Below are 20,280 nucleotides of genomic sequence, written 5' to 3'. Positions count from 1 at the left end.
AATGGTTAATCGCGCTCTTAGTGTCATGGAGCTACCAAGGGAGTCTCTGTCCGTGGCTACTTCTCAAATCTTGGTTTGCTCGAGGCTAGCAGGGGCTAGCTGCCCTAGGCCACAATTATGAGCACTAAACAATGGTAGAGCAGAGATTAAATTAGCACTCCACTAACGCTGCAGAAAACATAGGAGCACTGCTATGGCAGTTGCTGTTGCTTTCATTTCAGTTCCCAGGGGATAAGCTTTGGTTTGGGCAGACAGTAGACGACTTCCTCTTCTCCGCATGCCTAGCTTGGTCCATGAAAGATTGGATGAAGCGTATGCCTCTAGCAGGGACGCGTTGCATGTTATATAGGCAAAGAGGTTTACAAGATCTTGGCAGTTCGGTTGTGTTGGATTGATCCTCAAGAAAGACTATACAGAGAGATGAGGATAAACCCTAACAACCACAACTACCTGATTACAATACACACGCAACACGCTAACCTACCGGGCGTATATACGGTTTATAATTATACCGCATATACCATGTTACAATATATTCTAACACGCCCCCTCAATCACAACTTCACCAAGTTGAGATTGCTCTTAAAATCTTCCAATTTTCGCCATGACAAGGCTTTGGTAAACCCATCAGCAACTTGATCACCTGTGGGTATAAAACGAATATCCAACAGCTTGCTAGCTACTCTTTCTCGAACAAAATGATAGTCAACTTCTATATGTTTAGTTCTTGCATGGAACACTGGATTTGCTGACAGATATGTGGCACCAATGTTGTCACACCAAAGACGAGCAACTGGTGAATGAGCAACTCCAAGTTCACGCAGAAGAGTTTGGACCCAAATAATCTCAGCAGTTGCATTAGCTAAGGATTTGTACTCTGCCTCAGTACTTGATCTTGAAACAGTAGCCTGCTTACGTGCACTCCAAGAAATCAAGTTGGGACCAAAAACCCATAGAAACCTCCTGTTGATCTTCTGTCATCAGGACATCCTGCCCAATTAGCATCTGAGAAGGCACTAACAATGCCGCAAGCTGACTTGGTGAATTTTAGACGTGTACTCATAGTACCTTTAAGATATCTCAAAATCCTTTTAACTGCTGTCATGTGTTGAGAGGTAGGAGAGTGCAAATACTGACAAACTTTGTTCACTGGGAAACAAATATCAGGCCTTGTTAATGTCAAATATTGCAAGGCACCTACCATACTTCTATACCTTGTTGACTCTTCGGCCCCCAAAGGTTCTCCTGCTTCCTTTGACAGCTTTTCAGATGTTGAAAGAGGCATGTTTGAAATTTTGCAATTTGTCATACCTGCACATTTCAAAATATCAATGACATATTTTTCTTGGGTCGGAAGAATGCCATCTTTCACTTTCTTTACTTCAATTCCCAAGAAATAATGTAGATCTCCTAGATCTTTCAAGGCAAAGTCTCTTCTAAAATCTGCCAACAAAGCTACAGTTGCATCTTGTGATGAGCTAGCAACAATTATATCATCAACATAGACTAACATAAACATAACAATCTTTCCTCTTCTGAAAAAGAAGAGAGAAGTATCTCCCCTTGATGGTTTAAAACCAAGTGCTTGAAGTTTGTCACACAGCCTGGAGTACCATGCTCGAGGTGCCTGTTTAAGACCATACAAAGCTTTGTCAAGTTTGCAGAGATGATTTTCCTTGCCTTTTATCTCATAGCCAGGTGGTTGTCTCATATAAACTTCTTCCTCTAGAACGTCATGAAGGAACACATTCTGAACATCCAATTGCCTGAGACTCCAGTTACTGGATACTGCAACAGAAAGAACAAGTCTGATAGTAGTTGTTTTAACAACAGGACTAAAGGTATCCTCATAGTCTATACCATATCTCTGTTTGAAACCTTTTGCTACTAGCCTTGCCTTGTATCTGTCAATTTGACCATCTGCCTTTCTTTTAATCCTATAGACCCACCTACAATCAATAATATTTTTATTTTTTGTGGGTGGAACTAAGTGCCAGGTCTTATATTTTTAATAAGAGCATCATACTCATCATTCATAGCCTTTTTCCAATTTGTATCATTCAAGGCATCTTGCAAACTATGAGGTTCACCAGTAGTTACCAGACCAACAAAACGTGGTTTGAGCTTGTCATACCTAACTGTGCCATCTGTACGAACTTGAGGTTTCGAAATACCGTGTTGTGACCGAGTTTGTCGAGTCGGCACATCAGGAGCTGCAGGTGCATGTGGCGCAGAAGATCCGCCGGAAGGGGGAGGATCCGCACGCGATCCCATGTCAGCACGCGATCCTGTAGCAGATCTGTCGCCAGCGACAGAGGATCCATCCTGTCGGGGCAGATTGACGCGGGAGTCCATGCGCACGTCTCCCCCGCTCGGTTGGCCCACCTGGCGGCCCGCGAGAGGGGAGCCGGCTGGCCCACCTGATGGCGCGGTGTCGGGAGATCCGGCGGGCGATCCAGCGTGCGCCACGCGTCGTTCCCGGGGCGGCGTCTGCGCGGCCGAGGTAGATTCGCCCCCTGGGCCGCTTGCGCCACCTGCGCCCGCTGACGCTGCAGTCTCGGGATCGCTGCCCACAGCACCTGAATCCTCCTCGTGTTCCGCAGCGTTTTCGTCTTGTTCTGGCTGCATAAAATCATGCACAAAAACTGGATTTTCTCCACTGTTAGCAACAGGATTAGTGTGAAAATTAGTCTGTTGATCAACTATAGGTTCGTCCCCATGATCAAGAGGTGCAGACTCAGGAAGTAAAAGGATTTCCGACCGGAGAGGGGTGCCTACATTTGGATTTAAAGATGCAAAGGGAAAAACTGTTTCATCAAAAATAACATCACGGGATATATAGACTCGCCCAGCAGCAACATCTAGGAATTTAAACCCTTTGTGAAGGTTGTTGTAGCCAAGGAATACGCACTGTTTGGAACGAAATTCCAATTTTTTGGAATTATAAGGGCGAAGATTCGGCCAGCATGCACATCCAAAGACGCGAAGAGAATGATAATTGGGCTGTTCTTGAAACAAACGTGTCAGAGGAGTTTCAAAATTAATCACTTTGCTAGGGGTGCGATTTATCAAATATGTGGCAGAGAGAAAAGCCTCATCCCAAAACTTCAAGGGCATAGAGGCATGGGCCAAGAGAGAGAGAGAGCCCTACATCAACAATATGTCGATGTTTTCTTTCTGCTGACCCATTTTGCTAATGAGCATGGGGACAGGAGACATGGTGAGTGATTCCTAATTGACGAAAGAAGGAATTTAGGCGTTCATACTCGCCACCCCAGTCTGTTTGCATAGTGATTATTTTTTTTATTGAACAACCTTTCAACAAGAGTTTGAAATTCATGAAAGACTTTAAACACTTCGGATCGGTGCTTAAGTAGATATATCCACGTGAATTTGCTGTAATCATCAATGAAAGACACATAATAGTTTTTCCTATTGATAGAATCACGGGCAGGCCCCCATACATCCCCCATACATCCGAGAAAATTTGCTCTAAAGGAGCTTTAGACACACTGTTTGAACTAGGATAAGGAAGTTGGTGACTTTTGCCCAGTTGGCATGCATCACAAACACCTTCTTTATTCAACTCACTACTGGAAAAAGGAATATCATTCTGGCTAAGGACATGACGCACTATGGTAGATGACGGATGCCCTAGCCGACTGTGCCACCTTTCAACAGGCAGTTTATTTGCACCAAATGCTTGCTTGCTTGAACTAAAAGGAGCCGATGATACGGGGTAGAGGCCTTGTCTACACCTGCCGCGCAGAAGGGTTTTCCTCGTTCCCTGTTCCTTGACGAGAAAGAAATTTGGGTGAACTTCAAGGAAAGTATGATTATCAGTGGATAAACGATGAGCAGAGATAAGGTTTTTGGCGGCATCGGGCACATGCAAGATATTATTTAAATGAAGATCACGAGTAGGGGTACGAACAGTAGTGTGACCAATATGACTAATTTCCATACCTTCTCCGTTGGCAGTGTGAACTTGATCGCTGCCGTGATACTTGTTGTGGACGGTCAACTTGTCAAGCTCGCTGGTGATGTGGTCGGTGGCGCCGGTGTCCAGATACCAGTTGGTATCTACTCCATAGGACGAGGTTGTGGCAGATCCGGCACTCTTCTCGTTCTTGGTGTAGGAGATGTCGAAGCGACGGTAGCATTCAAGGGCGGTGTGGTTCGACCTCTTGCAGATTTGGCAGACGACCTCAGGAAGATCATCTCCTCCATTGCCGTTGCCGTTGTCGCGGCCTCCATTGCCGCGACCACCATTGCCACGGCCACCTCCACCGCGGCCAAAACCACCACGGCCACGAGAGACAACATTGGCCGAGGACTGGGAGGAGTGGTTGCCACCTTCGAACATAGCAAGACACTTTTCAAAACTGATCAACTGAGAGTAAAGTTCAGCTACCTTGATTGGTTCAGTCCTCGCGACGCAGATGGACGAGACAAACGAGATGTAGTCGTAGTCTAGCCCTGCGAGGATGTAGGAGACCATGTCATCATCGTCGAGCGGCTTGCCTGCTGAAGCCATCTCGTTGCCCAGCGCTTTCATGCGCCCGATGTAGTCGGCGATGGTCGCGGTGCCCTTTTTGGTGGTGGAGAGGGCGATCCGCGTGTTCACGATGTTGGCCTGCGTCTGGGAGAGAAACATCTCCCTGATGGCGGTCCATGCCGCGGCGGCCTTGGTGCAGTGGGCGACTTGGATCATCACAGGTGGCGAGATCGAGTTGAAGATGAAACTCAGCACATGCGAGTCTTGCGCCAAGGTGACAAGATACGCCGGGTTTGGCACATCTGTCGGCTTACCATCTTTGTCGGCAAGCTTGGGCTCCGGGAACTGATGATCAGGATTGAGATGATCAATCAGCTGCGCTCCGCGGATGGTGGCTAGGGCTTGGGCGCGCCAGACCAGGTAGTTACCCCGGTGCAGCTTATCAGCGATGGGGATAAGGGCAAAAGTGGCGGCGGCGGAGCTGGAGCTAGCCATGACTAGGGTTGGGTGTTGGAGAGGAAGTTGGCTCTGAATACCATGAAAGATTGGATGAAGCGTGTGCCTCTGGCAGGGACGCGTTGCATGTTATATAGGCAAAGAGGTTTACAAGATCTTGGCAGTTCGGTTGTGTTGGATTGATCCTCAAGAAAGACTATACAAGACTATACAGAGAGATGAGGATAAACCCTAACAACCACAACTACCTGATTACAATACACACGCAACACGCTAACCTACCGGGCGTATATACGGTTTATAATTATACCGCATATACCATGTTACAATATATTCTAACAGTCCAAACCACTCCTGTACACATAGCAAATGGCTAAAGTGGCTTTGCGAATCGACGACCTTGGTGCATAAGTTTGCACCGTACGTACGTGTTCCGCTGACACCGCCGTCGCGTTCGTTGTCGGCACCCGGCGGGGCAGCAGATCAGTGTCAGACTTAGAGATATTCACGTTATGTAATCTCAACTACTATCTCTATCTTTCTCTCTCCCGTGTAACCTCCTATCTCTATCCCGTTGGATCCTTGCGATCGGTGGGCTTCTTGTACGCCAAGGCAGAGGCTGTTTCTGCCCACAATCAATATATGCCCGCGGCTCCTCTACGGAGGAGTAGGAACGCTTCCATCGATCCAATCTAACATGGTATACAGAGCCAAGTCTCTTCCTATCATCTAGCAAAACCAAAACCCTAAACACCCTTCCATCGCCATGGCCACGAGCTCAAGCGCCGTCGGCCTCAACCTAGGAGCTCCACCAACAGAGAAGCTCGCAAGGGGGAACTACCTCCTGTAGAAGGCGCAGGTCATGCCAGCACTGCGAGGCGCACAAGTGACCGGCCTCCTCGACGGCAGCGACGCCGCACCGCCAAAGACTATAGAAGTCGCCAAGGCGGATAAAACCACGGCCATTGAGCCGAACCCTCTGTACGGACCGTGGTTGTCGAAGGATCAACAGGTTCTGAGCTACCTGTTGAACTCTCTCACCCAGGAAATCCTTGCACAAGTCATCGGTAAGGACAGCACCTTTGATCTGTGGACTGCTCTTACCACAATATTCACTGCGCAGTCGCAATCCTGCATAACCAATCTACGGATGGCCATCTCCAACACCAAGAAGGGCAACATGTCGAGCAACGCCTTCATCGCCAAGATGAAGAACCTCGGGGACAAGCTAGCTGTGGCTGGGCGTCCGGCAACCGATCCAGAGATGGTGGACTACATATTGGCTGGCCTTGATCGGGACTATGATCCCGTCGTGGCAGCAATCGGCGCAATCAAGAACTCCATCAGCGTCGACGATCTCTTCGCGCAGATTTCTGCGTTTGATCAGCGCATGGAGATGCTGGGGGACGGACCAGCAGGCTTCCGCTCCTCTGCCAACGCCGTCTACAGGGGGCCCGGGCAGTCCCGTGGCAGGGGAGGTCGTGGCCGAAGCACCAGAGGAGGACGCGGTCGAGGGAACCGCTCTTCTTCCTCTCCTGGTCGCGGTGCTAGTGGCGGCTATCAGCAGCAACGACTTCGTCCCCAACCACAAGAACAACAACAGCAAGAAGGAGACTATCCAGAGTGTCAGATCTGCTACAAGTTTCATGCCGGTGGCGCAAGAGCTTGCTGGCATCTCTATGATGATGATCATGAGGAGAAGAAGGCAGCCAACCTCGTCACCAACAACTATGGCATTGACACCAACTAGTATGCCGACTCCGGTGCTTCTGAGCACATCACCGGGGAACTTGACAAGCTGACGATGCGGGAAAGGTATCATGGCGGTGATCAGATACACACGGCAAGTGGAACTGGTATGGACATTACTCATGTTGGAAAATCAATTGTCAAAACCCCCGTAAAAGATTTACATCTTAATAATGTCTTACATGTTCCGCATGCTTTCAAAAATCTCGTTTTTGTTCATCGTTTTGCCCTTGACAACAACGTTCTCATAATATTTTATTCCTACTCTTTTGTGATCAAGGACTTGGCAACGAGGAAGGTCATACTTAGAGGAAAGTGTGAGGGAGGCCTATATCCACTCATATCATCTTCATCTTCATCATGGTCGAATAAACAAGCGTGGAGTGTCACCAAACCTTCCTCGGCAAAGTGGCATAGTCGTCTTGGTCATCCCTCTTCAGTCATAGTTAAGCATGTCCTTAGCAAGAATAATCTTCCCTATGAGTCTAGTGTTGAGTCAATTTGTGATGCTTGTCAGCAAGCTAAGAGTCACCAGCTACCTTATCCTATATCTACAAGTGTATCTACTGCTCCATTACAGTTAATTTTTTCAGATGTATGGGGACCAGCTCCCACATCAGTTAGTTGATTTTCCTATCATGTTAGTTTTATTGATGATTATAGCAAGTTCACTTGGATCTATTTGCTAAAGAAACGATCTGATGTTTTCCAAGTGTTTCTCAATTTCCAAAACCTTGTTGAACACCAACTAGACTCAAAGATTCTTGCTATGCAAACCGACTGGGGTGGTGAGTATGAAAAACTAAATTCCTTTTTTCAAAAGATTGGAATTTCTCACCATGTTTCTTGCCCCCATGTTCACCAACAGAATGGGTCGGCTGAACGCAAACACTGCCATGTTGTTGAGGTAGGACTAGCATTGCTAGCCCATGCTTCCATGCCCCTCAAATTCTGGGATGAAGCTTTTCTCACTGCCACATATCTCATAAATATTCGACCAAGCAAAGTCATCAAATTTGAGAGTCCCATCACACGTCTCTTTGGTGCCAAACCAGACTTCAAATCTCTTAGAGTATTTGGTTGTGCATGTTGGCCAAACCTAAGAGCATATAACACACGCAAACTTGCGTTTCGTTCCAAAAAATGTGTGTTTTTGGGATATAGCCCTATGCACAAAGGAGTAAAGTGTCTAGATGTTCCCACGGGCCGAGTTTATATATCTCGCGATGTTGTGTTTGATGAATCAATTTTTCCGTTTGAATCTCTCCATCCAAATGCCGGCACCCTCCTTTGTCAAGAGATTCTTCTTCTTCCATCTACACTTCGAGATTTTGATCACGGGGGAAACAATTGCACTAACCAACATGATGATAGTACTTCTACTGGAACCAGTCCTTGTCTTCCGTGTGTGCAGGTCTCTGAAGAAAATGGAGTTCAAAACGATCAAAATGACCAAAATCCCGTTCAAAACGATGCTATATTTCATGTGCAAGAAGAGGACGAAGCTGGCGCGGCGAACGAGGACGATCTGGTGGCGCCTGCCACCCCTGCGCGCCAATCCTCCTCGGATCGAGCGCGGATATCCGCTCCGGATCACGAGCCAGCCAGTTTGCATGGCCAGGCGCGGGCGACGCAATCCGCGGCCGCCACGTCTCCATGCGGGGAATCCCCCTCAAACGGCTCGCGCATGCAGCCAACCGCGAGGCGCGACTCGCACATGCGCCCGACAGGCTCATCTGGCGCGGGATCTTCTGCGGCAACAGACGGCGCGGCGCTGAATGAACAAACCACACCCGTGGCCACTGGATCCGGTGTGGCATCTCCTGATTCCTCTCCAGGATCTTCTGCGACAAGCAATGCCGTGCGCCAGCGTGTACAGCAGCCTCCACCAATCACATCGAGAGTTACAACTCGGCTACAAAAAGGTATTAAGAATCCAAAAATAAGAACTGATGGCACTATTTCGTATGGCATGTTGTGCGTTTCAGGCGAGCCAACAAAATTGGATGATGCACTTGGAGATCAGAAGTGGAAAAAGGCTATGGATGAAGAATATACCGCCTTAATGAGAAACAAAACATGGCACTTGGTACCAAACCGGAAAGGTAAAAACATTATTGACTGTAAATGGGTGTATAGGATCAAGAAAAAGGCAGATGGCTCCATTGACAGGTATAAAGCACGTCTCGTTGCTAAAGGTTTTAAGCAGCGTTATGGTATTGATTATGAGGATACATTTAGCCTTGTGGTAAAAGCTGCAACCATCAGACTTGTGCTAGTTATTGCTGTGTCTAGGGGATGGAGCCTAAGGCAGCTAGACGTACAGAACGCTTTTTTGCATGGTGTTCTGGAAGAGGAGGTCTACATGAGGCAACCACCAGGTTATGAAAATAAACAAAAACCTCATTATGTATGCAAACTTGACAAAGCTCTTTATGGTTTGAAACAAGCACCTTGAGCATGGTACTCCAGGTTAAGTATGCAGTTAAAACGTCTTGGCTTTATTGCATCAAAGGTTGACACATCTCTCTTCATATACAATAAGAGAAACACGGTTATCTTTGTGCTCATATATGTTTATGATATTATAGTTGCAAGCTCTTCTCAGAATGCTACTGATGCTCTTCTGCATGATCTAAGCTCAGAATTTGCTTTAAAGGATCTTGGTGATTTGAGCTTATTTTTAGGCATTGAAGTTAAAAAGGTTCAGGATGGTATAGTGTTGAAACAAGAGAAATATGCCACTGAACTCTTGGCTCGGATGGGAATGAAGGATTGCAAGGCATCACCCACACCATTATCTTCATCAGAACAATTGTCGGCATATGAAGGGGAGCTACTTAAGGAGGAAGAAAGCACCAAATACAGAAGTGTTGTTGGAGCCTTGCAATACTTAACCTTGACACGACCAGATATTTCTTTTGTTGTTAACAAAGTATGTCAATACTTACATGCTCCCACTTCTGCTCATTGGACAGCTGTCAAGAGGATCATACAATATGTCAAGCACACTGTAGGTTTGGGACTTCATTTTAGACGGTCCAATTCTACACTTGTCAGTGCTTTCTCTGATGCAGACTGGGCAGGTTGCAGCGATGATAGAAAATCAACAGGTGGTTTTGCTGTTTTCTTTGGTTCTAATCTTATTTCTTGGAGTGCCAGGAAACAAGCAACAGTGTCAAGGTCAAGTACTGAAGCTGAGTACAAATCATTGGCAAATGCTACTGCTGAAATTATTTGGCTTGAATCTTTGCTTGAAGAATTGGGTGTGAAGCAATACCGTATTTTATGCCTATGGTGTGATAATCTGGGTGCCACCTATTTAAGTGCTAATCCTGTCTTTCATGCCAGAACCAAGCATATTGAGAATTTGAGATAGGCTTTCACTTTGTACGAGAAAGGGTTGCAGAGAAGAAGCTGGAGATCCGCTTTATTCCTTCCAGAGATCAAGTGGCCGACGGGTTCACTAAAGCTCTACCGTACAAGCCATTTGAAGCATTCAAGAACAATCTCAATTTAGGATAGGTAGTTCAGATTAAGGGAGGGTGTTAGACTTAAAGATATTCACGTTATGTAATCTCAACTACTATCTCTATCTTTCTCTCTCCCGTGTAACCTCCTATCTCTATCCCGTTGGATCCTTGCGATCGGTGGGCTTCTTGTACGCCAAGGCAGAGGCTGTTTCTGCCCACAATCAATATATACCCGCGGCTCCTCTACGGAGGAGTAGGAACGCTTCCATCGATCCAATCTAACAATCAGGAGGAGCACACATACGTACATACGTACGTCCCCGGCTTGGCACCCACATAAAACACAGTCATACCAGAGTGAGATAAAATACAAAACCAATGATAGTTACTATGGTACTGAGAGAAAAAAACAAGTAATTGCATATGTACTTGCTCCATTTTCAAACAATAATCGTCGAAGGTTGAAAGGAGTAGGCTTCCCAAACAAGCTTAAAGCGCACTTTGAGTAAGACAAGCAAGCTAGGCATGCCTGGGAACAATTTTGCAGCTCCAACTTCGAACCGAGGCCATTTTTGCAGCTCAAATTTGAAATGATTTTGTGTAGAGCTTGCATGAATCAATGAACGATCGGTCCCTGAGAGTCCATGGTAGTGAGTCAGGCAGGCAGGCAGGCATCAAGAATGGGCCGATCCCCATCACTCAAGGTAGCGAGCAGCAACAACGTACCAAACCAATTGCATACATACATTGCATGGAGTGGTGGGGGACTATCAAGCCCTTATCTTTCCCCATAGCCGGTGCCATCGTGCACGCCTGGGCCCTCCCTCTTTCCACGTTCTTCCCCTTCCTCTCTCCTTCACAAGAACGTTGTCGCGGTCGCCGTCGTCGCCACTCCCTCATTAATCCACACCCACAGTTCATATATGTAAACTATATATGATGATGGATGGATGCACCCCATCTTCTCTTCCTGCCTCTGAAAAGAGAAAGAAAACGTGAATGGTGAAGAAAAGAATGGGAAGGGTCTAAAGTGAAACTGTGTCTGGCGAAGGCATGCGATCTCGGGAGACAGCGATCGGCGTTCCGTTTTCCAATCGATGTTTCCTTCCACGCAAAGCCTCATGATGATGAGCTGAGTGCTGCCAAACAGTTGGTGGCTCAGTGGACCGACGCATCGAAACTCCGTGTGTGACTGGCCCTTCACAATGGTCAAAGTCGGACTCGAGTCGAGAGATATTGCAATTTTTTGGCCGGGCCATGCAAATCAGGACCGATCTGCAGTGCTATATTCTATTCTCAAAATCATAGAAACAGATGTATCAGCATGCCAAGTCGGCGTCTCAGATTTGGCTATGCTCGGTCGAATCCAATTCTGCCTGCAGAATAATGCATGATGTGTATGGTTGGGAAGAGCAATATCGATCGGTCGATGCCACGAGCCCACGATGGTGTCGAGCACTATTGATCTGGCCAGTTACGGTGGTGTGCATGGTCGCACGAGAGCTGATCGATGTTCCAAGGAAAAAAGTTTGCGGAAAACTCGATGCTGGGATGCTCTATGCTATGTAAAGCACAGAGCGGGAAAACATGCATGCGTGGTAGGACAGGCTAACTTGAACTAGAACCCCTGGGTAAAAATGCCTCCTTCCTGTGGGTGTTGTGTGCTACATCTTGTAGTCGTTGCGTAGTACTTGTTCTGTTTTATGAAAATGAAAATGGTTCAGGCCGGCTTTTGCCCGCGGTAGCAGCTTCAAAAAAAAGAGCGCATGGCTGGCGATCGAGCTAGCATCCAACAACAGTTTAGATCACTGGTGATGGAAGGTGTGCATATGGTCTGCGTCCACGGCACAAGGCCAACCATGTGTTGGGTGCTCCGGTGGTGACTATACAGTGCAGTGCAAGATTGACAGTGGGCGGAGAGGAAGCTTTCAAGGTGCGCGGTGGTGGCGGTGGTGGTCGGATCGCCGCTACCCTTCGAGCTCGTCGACGTCAAGAGGGCCCTTGCGCTGTGGTTCAGCTTCGACGAATCCGCAGTCAAGGTCTCGATGAGGGCTCTGGGGGAGCTGCTGTGGGTCTTCGAAGATCCGGCGATTCGCGACACGGTGATTGGAGGTCAGGGCCACCTGGTGCTGGGGCGTGTTACCTTCATGGTAGCGCCATGGTCGCGGTTCCGGAAGGCCTCGCCGGTGCGGCTGCTGTACAAGGTGCGGGTTTGCTTGGAGGGGGTACCTGAGCATGCGTGGGATGTGGACTCCGTCACCCCGCTGTTCGACCCTTCCATGCTTATCGAAGGGGTTGACGATGAGGTCCGGAGTGAGGAGGAGACCGGTTGCCTGCGCCTGTGGGTGTGGATGGATTCGTTGGAGAAGCTCAAGACAAGAGGGATACTGCAGCTGGAAGAGCCAAGGGAGTCGGGATCGCCTGGGATGCACTATCCGGAGCTCAACATATTCGAGGAGGTGCCTCCGAGATGGGGGAAGGTTGGCATGCTGGGGCACCCGGTGCTCATCCATCTCGATCACGTGGTGGACTTCTCGCGGCCGCCGTCGCTGAGCCCGGGAAGCGAAATGAGCGACGATAGTGGGATCAGCGGGCTGCCGTCGGAGGATGGAGTGGTGTCGGTTTGGCCGGGAAGATGGGGCTATAGATGGTTCCTCAGCTACGAGGATGGTGACTTCCCGCCGGCTCCACCTAGGCAGTCGGCTCACTCGCGGTTGCGCTTCCCCGACAATGGAGGCGGTGGTGGCGAAGGGGGAGGAAGGAAGACATATGGAAGTGGAGAGGGTTTCCGCCAGGCTAGTGCTGGCTTGCGGCAAGGTGGAGCCGACCGGCAGCGGATTGAAGCGGGGAGCAGGCAGACGGGGCACAGCTGCTCTGGCCGAAGGAACTCCGGCTCGTCGACGATGCCTCATGCGCCGTTGATCGACGCCGATGCGGTCCAGGGCGCGCGGTCCGTGGTAGACCCCTTCCTCGGGTCTGATGATGCACCCATGCTCTCTGGTCAGCAGGACATCGATGGGGTCAACATGGGTCAAGGAGGGAAGGAGGCAGTGGCTCAGACGGAGATGGCGGAAGACGGGGCGGACCGGTTTCGTGAAAGTCTGCTACCTCTGGTCACCACCCTGACGACTGGTGCGGGGCAGCAAGATACAGAGGGGCCAGGGCTAGATGAGGAAGGGGGGGCGACGAGCGGGGGAGAAGCGGAGGACGTGCATGGCCTTTTCCATGCAGAGGGCCCCACTGGCGCATGTGCCCGGGTGTCGGCGGTGGACCGCCAAGAGGAGACTGGGGGCGATGAGCAAGCAGCCCTGTTCGGACCGCACTCGTCGCGCGGAAGCCCAGGAGGAGAGGGACTGGCCAGGCCAGGCGGGCTGCTGGAGGCGGAGCTGAATGTGGACGATGGGCCGATACAGGTTGGGCCGCCGGCTGCCAGTGACCGCCTGGTGTTGGCCCAAGAGGGGGAGCTGGGCTCTTTAGGGCGGGGGAGCAAGAGGTGGAATCAGCTGATCCACTCCGTCTGTTCCTCATATCTTGCTCCTCCCCACCACCTGCGCCGCTGCTGCCCTGCCCGTCGGTTACCAAGGAGCCGGCGGCGCCACTGGCGGTGAAGCCCTCCAAGAGAAGCAGCGGGAGGCTGGCAGCCAAGCCGACCGCAGGGTGGTCAACAATGGACAAGGTGCAGATGGTCCTGTTGAAGAAAAGCGACATCTGGGCGGGTGAGGCGTCGGCAGTGGCGCCAACGGGGGCCGATCTGCTCAAGTACAGGGAGCTGTACAAGAAGCCGCTGCCTGGGCGGTTCATATCGGCGATTGAGGCACTGATGGATGCTACCAGCGGCGGGAAGGGGGCAAGGCAGGGAGGGCCGATGGCCTGCGTCTGAAGATCCGTTTCAGACTCTGTATCGCTGAGTTTTTAGCCAGGTTTCTATGTTAGTTCTGCCAATGTATCTTCTTGTTAGAGTTTGGGTGGAGGGTTGGGAGTTTGGTGTTAGCTTCGGCGGTTTGTGTTGCGGCTGCGAGGTAGTGCTGCCGCGGAGATGTGTTGTAGCTGAGTTCCCCCTGTTTGCTTTATGGATTGCGCCTATCTGAATTGGAATGTGAGGGGGATAAATAACCCCGCGAAGAGGATGGCTATCCAGATTTTTTGTTGCTGATCTTAAGTGCAGCATTGTCTATTTGCAAGAGACAAAGATATGTGACATGTCACGCAGCATTGTCTATTTGCAAGAGACAAAGATATGTGACATGTCACGCAGCATTGTGGCGGAGACGCTTGGGCCGAGATTTGCTAACAGTTTCATTGCGCTGCCCATAGTTGCCAGAAATTTGGGTCGATCGGGTCGAGGAACGGGGTCGCGGGACGTGGATCGCCACGGTTGAAATCGAGGGTCAAAGAAGGCTACTCTTCTTCGGGACGCTATTTGGGATCGCAGGACGCGACCCCGCTACAACCGGGTCGAAAATCCGGGTCGATACATTCCTAAATCCCCCAGAATTTGCGCGTCTAATAACTATTTTCATTAAATTATCATCATTAAAGGCTCGTAAGTCAAATGACGGCTGCTTGCGCGTGATTTTCTCAACTGCCTGTTTCTTTCACACGAAGCATGATGTTCCTCTCCAATCCCTCTTGTCTTCTTCGCTTCCTTGGCAAAGCTGCAGCGAACCAGTACGTCATGGATCCATGTCCAATCCTCTAGCCGTCCAGCACCTCCACCTTCCAGCCACGGATTCTCAAGCGGGTTGCCGATCTCGTTCGATGTTTGGAGGGAGCGGGACTGGAGAGACCGACTATGGCAGCGGACAGCTCCATGGCCGGCCGCCGGCGACCAAGTGGCAGATCGCCCCGCCCTAGTGCCCTGGTAAGGCGCAATTTCTCTTTGCTTCTTCCATACCAATCTGGATCAGCACCCATCGATCGGGATCGTGACCCATCCAGCGACCCAGCTCGACCCTACCTCGTCCCCGACCCTCGATCCGGGTCGATCGACCCCGGGTCAGGGATCGCACCATCGACCCGCGAACCAGGCTACTATGGCGCTGCCTGCGGCTGGGTCGAGAGGGGGCGTACTCATTGCTTGCTCCGAGGACTATTAGATTGAGGTCGAACCACTTGCGGCTGGGGATTTCTCGATCTCGGGGACAGTTAGGAGAAGGGCCGATGGTTTCTGCTGGTCGATCACCGGGGTGTATGGGCCTCAGCAAGATGATGACAAAACCCGGTTCATTGATGAAATGAAGAGGACCAAACAGCACATGCTGCCAAGATGGATGATGATGGGGGATTTCAACCTGATCGCGAGAGCTTCTGATAAGAACAAAAATAGCGTCAACCTGCGGATGATGGGCCGGTTCAGGGCAGCCATTGATGAGCTGGAGTTGATGGAGTTTCCCCTGCTTGGCAGGAGATTTACATGGTCAAACGAGCGTGGGAATGCAACTCTCACAAGGATTGATCGAGTGATGGTTTCCAACGAGTGGGAAGCGACGTTCCCTCACTACCAGCTTACCCCGGCCTCAACAAATATCTCTGACCATTGCCCGCTGGTTCTCTGACCGATGGATGCATCCCATCACAGCGCGTTTAGATTTGAGAACCATTGGCTCAAGTGCCCTGATTTTGACGCAATTGTGGCCCAGGCATGGGGCAGAGAGGTCCAATCGAGGGACCCCATTAGGGTGCTCCACACAAGGCTCTCAAGGACTGCGAAGGCACTGAGGGCTTGGAACAAAAACAAGAAGAGATGGGCTGTTTTCATGTCGGGGCTGGCGAGCGAAGTGATCTTCCGACTTGACCTTGCCTAGGAGGACCGGGAGCTAACTGGCGAGGAAAGGCGCCTACGGAGTCTGCTCAAAGCCAAGCTGTTGAGCTTTGCGGCGGTGGATAAGGCCCGATGGAGGCAGAAATCAAGACTGGCGGAGATCAAAGAGGGAGATGCCAGCACCAGGTTTTTTCACATGCGAGCGAGTGGCCGCCGGCGTAAGAAGCACATACCAGTCCTCTTGGGAAGGGAGGGGCCGGTCGCTGACCATGCTGGAAAGGCTGAGATTCTGAAGGAGCGGTTCAAGGGACTCATGGGATCGTCGTTCGGGCGAACTGAAACACTGAACTGGGAGGAATTGGGACAGCCACGTGGACAGCTGGATCACCTAGAGGAGGCGTTTACGGAGGCGGAGCTGCTGTCAGCGATCAAAGAGACCCATGGCGAGAAGGCGCCAGGCCCCGACGGGTTCACGGGGGCTTTCTTTAAGAGAGCCTGGCCGACCATCAAACAGGATTTACTAGCCGCTGTTAACTGTGTTTACAATCTCAGAGGGAGGAATTGGGATCTGCTCAACACGGCAAATATCGTGCTAATCCCTAAACGGGACAATGCTCAGGACCCCGGAGACTTTCGGCCTGTGAGCCTCATGCACAGCGTTCCAAAGCTTGTAAGCAAAATGCTCGCCGCTCGGCTGGCTCCAGAGATACACAATTTGGTCACGCATAATCAGAGCGCTTTTATTCAAGGAAGGTCAATCCAGGACAATTTTCTTTATGTCAAGAATGTGATAAAAGCGGCTCACTCGGCAAAATCACCGCTCGTGTTCCTTAAGTTGGACGTGGCCAAGGCCTTCGACTCAGTCTCCTGGGCATATCTGTTGGAGGTGATGGAGGCAATGGGGTTTGGACAGAGATGGAGAGACATGATTGCTTTGATATTGGCGTCGTCCTCTTCCAGAATTCTGTTGAATGGAACGCCCGGATCGCCTTTTGTTCATCTCCGTGGCCTGAGGCAGGGAGACCCGCTGTCCCCTCTGCTTTTCATCATTGCTATGGAGCCACTGCAGAGGCTGCTTGTGATGGCAACGGAGAGGAACATTCTGAAGCCGCTAGGGACGCGGGTGGCAAGATTCCGGGCCAGTTTCTATGCGGATGATGCGGCCCTGTTCATCAACCCGGCACATGAAGAGATGTCCGCCGTCACTGCCATCTTGGAGATGTTTGGAAACGCGTCAGAACAAACCTGAGTAAATCGGTGGCATGCCCAATTGCTTGCTTGGACAATGATCTGCAACAGTTGCTAGGGCCTGCTGGGATTGCCCAAGGATCTCTCCCTGTCAATACTTGGGGATGCCCCTGGGAGTGCAAAAACCGAAGAGGATAGAGGTGCAGCCGCTGATCGATAAGATTGCTGGTAAGCTGCCCTTAAAGGCCGGCTTCTGAACAGGAAGGGCAGATTGGTTTACACAAATTCGGTGATCACGGCTACGGCAACATACTTCTTGACTGCTTTTCCCCCGGACAAATGGTTTATCAAGAAGGTGGATAAGCTGAGGAGGAATTTTCTTTGGGAGGCGGACGATACAAACATTGGGGGGCGAAGCCTTGTAAATTGGGCACAAGTCTGCTCCCCAATAAAGAATGGAGGGCTGGGGGTGAAGAACATTGAATGTTTTAGTCGGGCCCTCCGGCTGTGATGGGAATGGTTTCGCTGGGCTGAGGAAGACAGGCCATGGAAGGGATCGCCGACGCCATGCGATGAGAAGGACAAGCAGCTGTTTGCGAGCTGCACTTGGATCATGCTGGGGGATGGGCGAACGGCTGCTTTCTGGACGGACTGATGGCTAAATGGGGAAGCCCCATGCATGATCTTTCCAGAGCTGTATCAACTAGCCAGGTTCAAGAAGATATCGGTGCGGGAGGCGATCCACAGCAGGAGATGGATGCATGGACTGCCGAGAATGACAATGGAGGAGCAGCTCAACCAGTTCGTGCGGCTCTGGGAAGAAGTGCAATTGATGCATCTCACGGACGGCAAAGACCAGATCTGCTGGGACCTAACTGCAAACCAGCGCTACTCAGCAGCCTCTGCTTATGACATACAATTTGTGGCAAGAGTGGTCAAACCTGATCTGGCCAAAATATGGAAGAGTAAGATGGAGGGGAAGGTCAAGTTTTACCTATGGCTGTTGCTCCAAAACAGGAACTGGACCGCCGATCGCCTTGCAAGCAAGGGGATGGCCACATAATGCAATGTGTGCTCTGTGTGACCAAGAAAATGAGACGGCGGATCACATCACCCTAGGCTGCTGTTTTGCCAAAGAGGTCTGGATGCAGTTTCAAGGAGGTACTGGGAGAATGGCAATAAGGGCTCCGTCGGCTGCAACCATTAGGGAATGGTGGACCAGCCTTTGTGAAGGCAGGGGGACAAAGGAGAGGAATAAGGAGCAAATCACGTTAGCGGCTTAGATTGCATGGAACATCTGGAAGGAAAGAAATAGAAGGATTTTCGAGCAGAAGGAGCTGACGCCGGTTGCCCTTGCTGGAATGATACGAGATGAGGCTCGAGTTTTCTACGAGGCCACCAGCCCTGTGACCATCGAGGGCTGACCGCTGGAGGAGGAAATTGTCTTCTTTCCAGCTTTTTTGTTGTTTTCTTTCTCTTCTCTTGCCCTTGCCTTTTGAGGGCCGCCAAGGTTTCCTGCCTTGGCCGAGTTGGCGGTCGTCGACAAGGCTCTCTGCCTTGGCCGACTACATGTTGTAATGACTTTCTCTACCCTTCTTAAATGCAAAAGCAGAGCTCCTGCTGTTCACGTCAAAAACAGTGGGGACGGGCATGTACTGATAATGTTCAATAACACGGCACGCATGGGTTTGGGAGCATCTGATTGAGGAGTCGAGCAGCTTCACCCAACTCCTGCAGTATGCTTGCGACCGGAGAGAGGAAGAATTGACTAGCCTGCCTCTCTGCAGATGCAGCGAACGAACGTGTGCAGCTGATGAACCCGGCCGGCCGTTTCGGCCAGCCGCGACAATACGACGGCGCCAGCGGCGGCTCGATCGGTCGGCCAGGTTGGCGTATCGGCCTATGTACTTGCCGTCGGGTAATCAGCATGGCCGCCAGATGCAACTTCAACCTAATGCCGCAGGCACGCGATCGACAAGGTAAGCTGTCGCGAGGCCTTGGCCATGACATGCCGGCACGCAATGGAGCAACAACGTAGAGTATCTTTCATGCTCGAGACCGGCCGTTATGATCGAGCTAGTGTACTTGGAATCTGTGACTGTGGGTGCACGTGCTGGTCCTGCACGGTCGCTGTCCGCCGCCGCAGCGACCGAAGCGCGACCGCCGCTACGAGTCACCCTCGCACAGCTAGCTGTTGTGCACAAACGGAACCAAGCAGTGTGTGTCGCCATTAGCGACCGACCGACCGGCCATTAGCCAGCAACATCGCCATATGGTCAAATCCAACCGATAGAGCGCACCTCACGTTTGATATCCCGTGTCATCTTTCATTCAAGTACGTACCCACCAGCGGACCGGCCATGCATGGCCACTACTCCTAGCTGGCACGCAAAATAGAGAAAGGTGGTATGGATCATGGATGGATGAACCCCGGCCGTCTCCCCTTCCTTCCTTCCTTCCTTCCAGTGCCATGCCTTTCGCTACGAGAGAGACAACAAGGGTGAAGAAAAGGAACGGGGAAGGGCGTGTAATGAAGTGGAGCTGTCTATGACCAAGCCATGCATGCAATGTCGGCGAGAGCGATGGGCGTGCCAGCGGTGGATTTCTTGATCAATAGTATATGCTCATCGCCTCAAAGCGTCATGATAAGCACGTACGGCTGGGCAAGCTGGGTGTGCTCACAAAACCTTCTTTATGTGCTGTCAACAGTCAATGTCTTGGCGACGGCCAACTCAACCGGCTAGCAGCCAGCAGGGCCCTTGAGTATCGCATTTTGCAGTGCTTTTCTCAAGAAAACATGTGTCGGTCACTCGGTCTTGCCGAGTCGGCGTCTCGTCTCGGTTTTCAGACAGTTTTTCAAGTTTGTTGTCCATTTTCAGATCTGATTGCAGCTACATCTTACTGTCGATTATTGTATGCCCAACCAAATTGCAGTATGGGATGAACCTGGAAGCAGCGATTCGGTGCCCAGAAATTTAGTGTTCATGGGGCGTAGATGAGCTCGAGCTCAGAAATGACTTACCGATGAACCGGCCGCATGTTTGATTCTGATATGCATATGCCTATAGTGGGTCGCTGGCAAAACAACACAGCGTTGCGCGCATGCTGTACTATAATGGCGCTGCCTAGCGAGCTCGCGCTCACTGGCCTCTCTT

The 20,280-nt window shown here is 50.6% G+C and overlaps 1 protein-coding gene and 1 non-coding gene across 2 annotated transcripts; both read right to left on the bottom strand.

Annotated features, from left to right (window-relative positions):
- Positions 1-554: 554 nt before the first annotated feature.
- LOC141041392 (uncharacterized) lies at positions 555-4,993 on the bottom strand. The gene is made up of 4 exons (XM_073507539.1): positions 3,967-4,993; positions 2,135-2,659; positions 1,312-1,788; positions 555-643 (listed from the first exon to the last, which is right to left on the bottom strand). The coding sequence occupies exons 1-4, from the start codon at positions 4,991-4,993 to the stop codon at positions 555-557; spliced, it is 2,118 nt and encodes a 705-aa protein (XP_073363640.1).
- Positions 4,378-4,519, bottom strand: LOC120975110 (small nucleolar RNA Z247). The gene has a single exon (XR_005770948.1). It is a non-coding gene; the product is annotated as a small nucleolar RNA Z247 (small nucleolar RNA).
- Positions 4,994-20,280: the final 15,287 nt, after the last annotated feature.

This window comes from Aegilops tauschii, chromosome 2 (assembly GCF_002575655.3).
Source record: "Aegilops tauschii subsp. strangulata cultivar AL8/78 chromosome 2, Aet v6.0, whole genome shotgun sequence".
Taxonomy (NCBI): domain Eukaryota; kingdom Viridiplantae; phylum Streptophyta; class Magnoliopsida; order Poales; family Poaceae; genus Aegilops; species Aegilops tauschii.
This window is presented reverse-complemented; position numbering and strand designations above follow the sequence as displayed.

What these genes read in the sequence shown, in the direction of transcription:
- LOC141041392 (XM_073507539.1), bottom strand. Translation starts at nt 4,993, where the DNA reads ATGGCTAGCTCCAGCTCCGCCGCCGCCACTTTTGCCCTTATCCCCATC. An exon ending in TCACACTGCCAACGGAGAAG is followed by an intron (nt 2,660 to 3,966) that starts GTATGGAAATTA and finishes TGTTGCTAACAG; the next exon opens with TGGAGAAAATCCAGTTTTTG. An exon ending in CGTACAGATGGCACAGTTAG is followed by an intron (nt 1,789 to 2,134) that starts GTATGACAAGCT and finishes TTTCTGTTGCAG; the next exon opens with TATCCAGTAACTGGAGTCTC.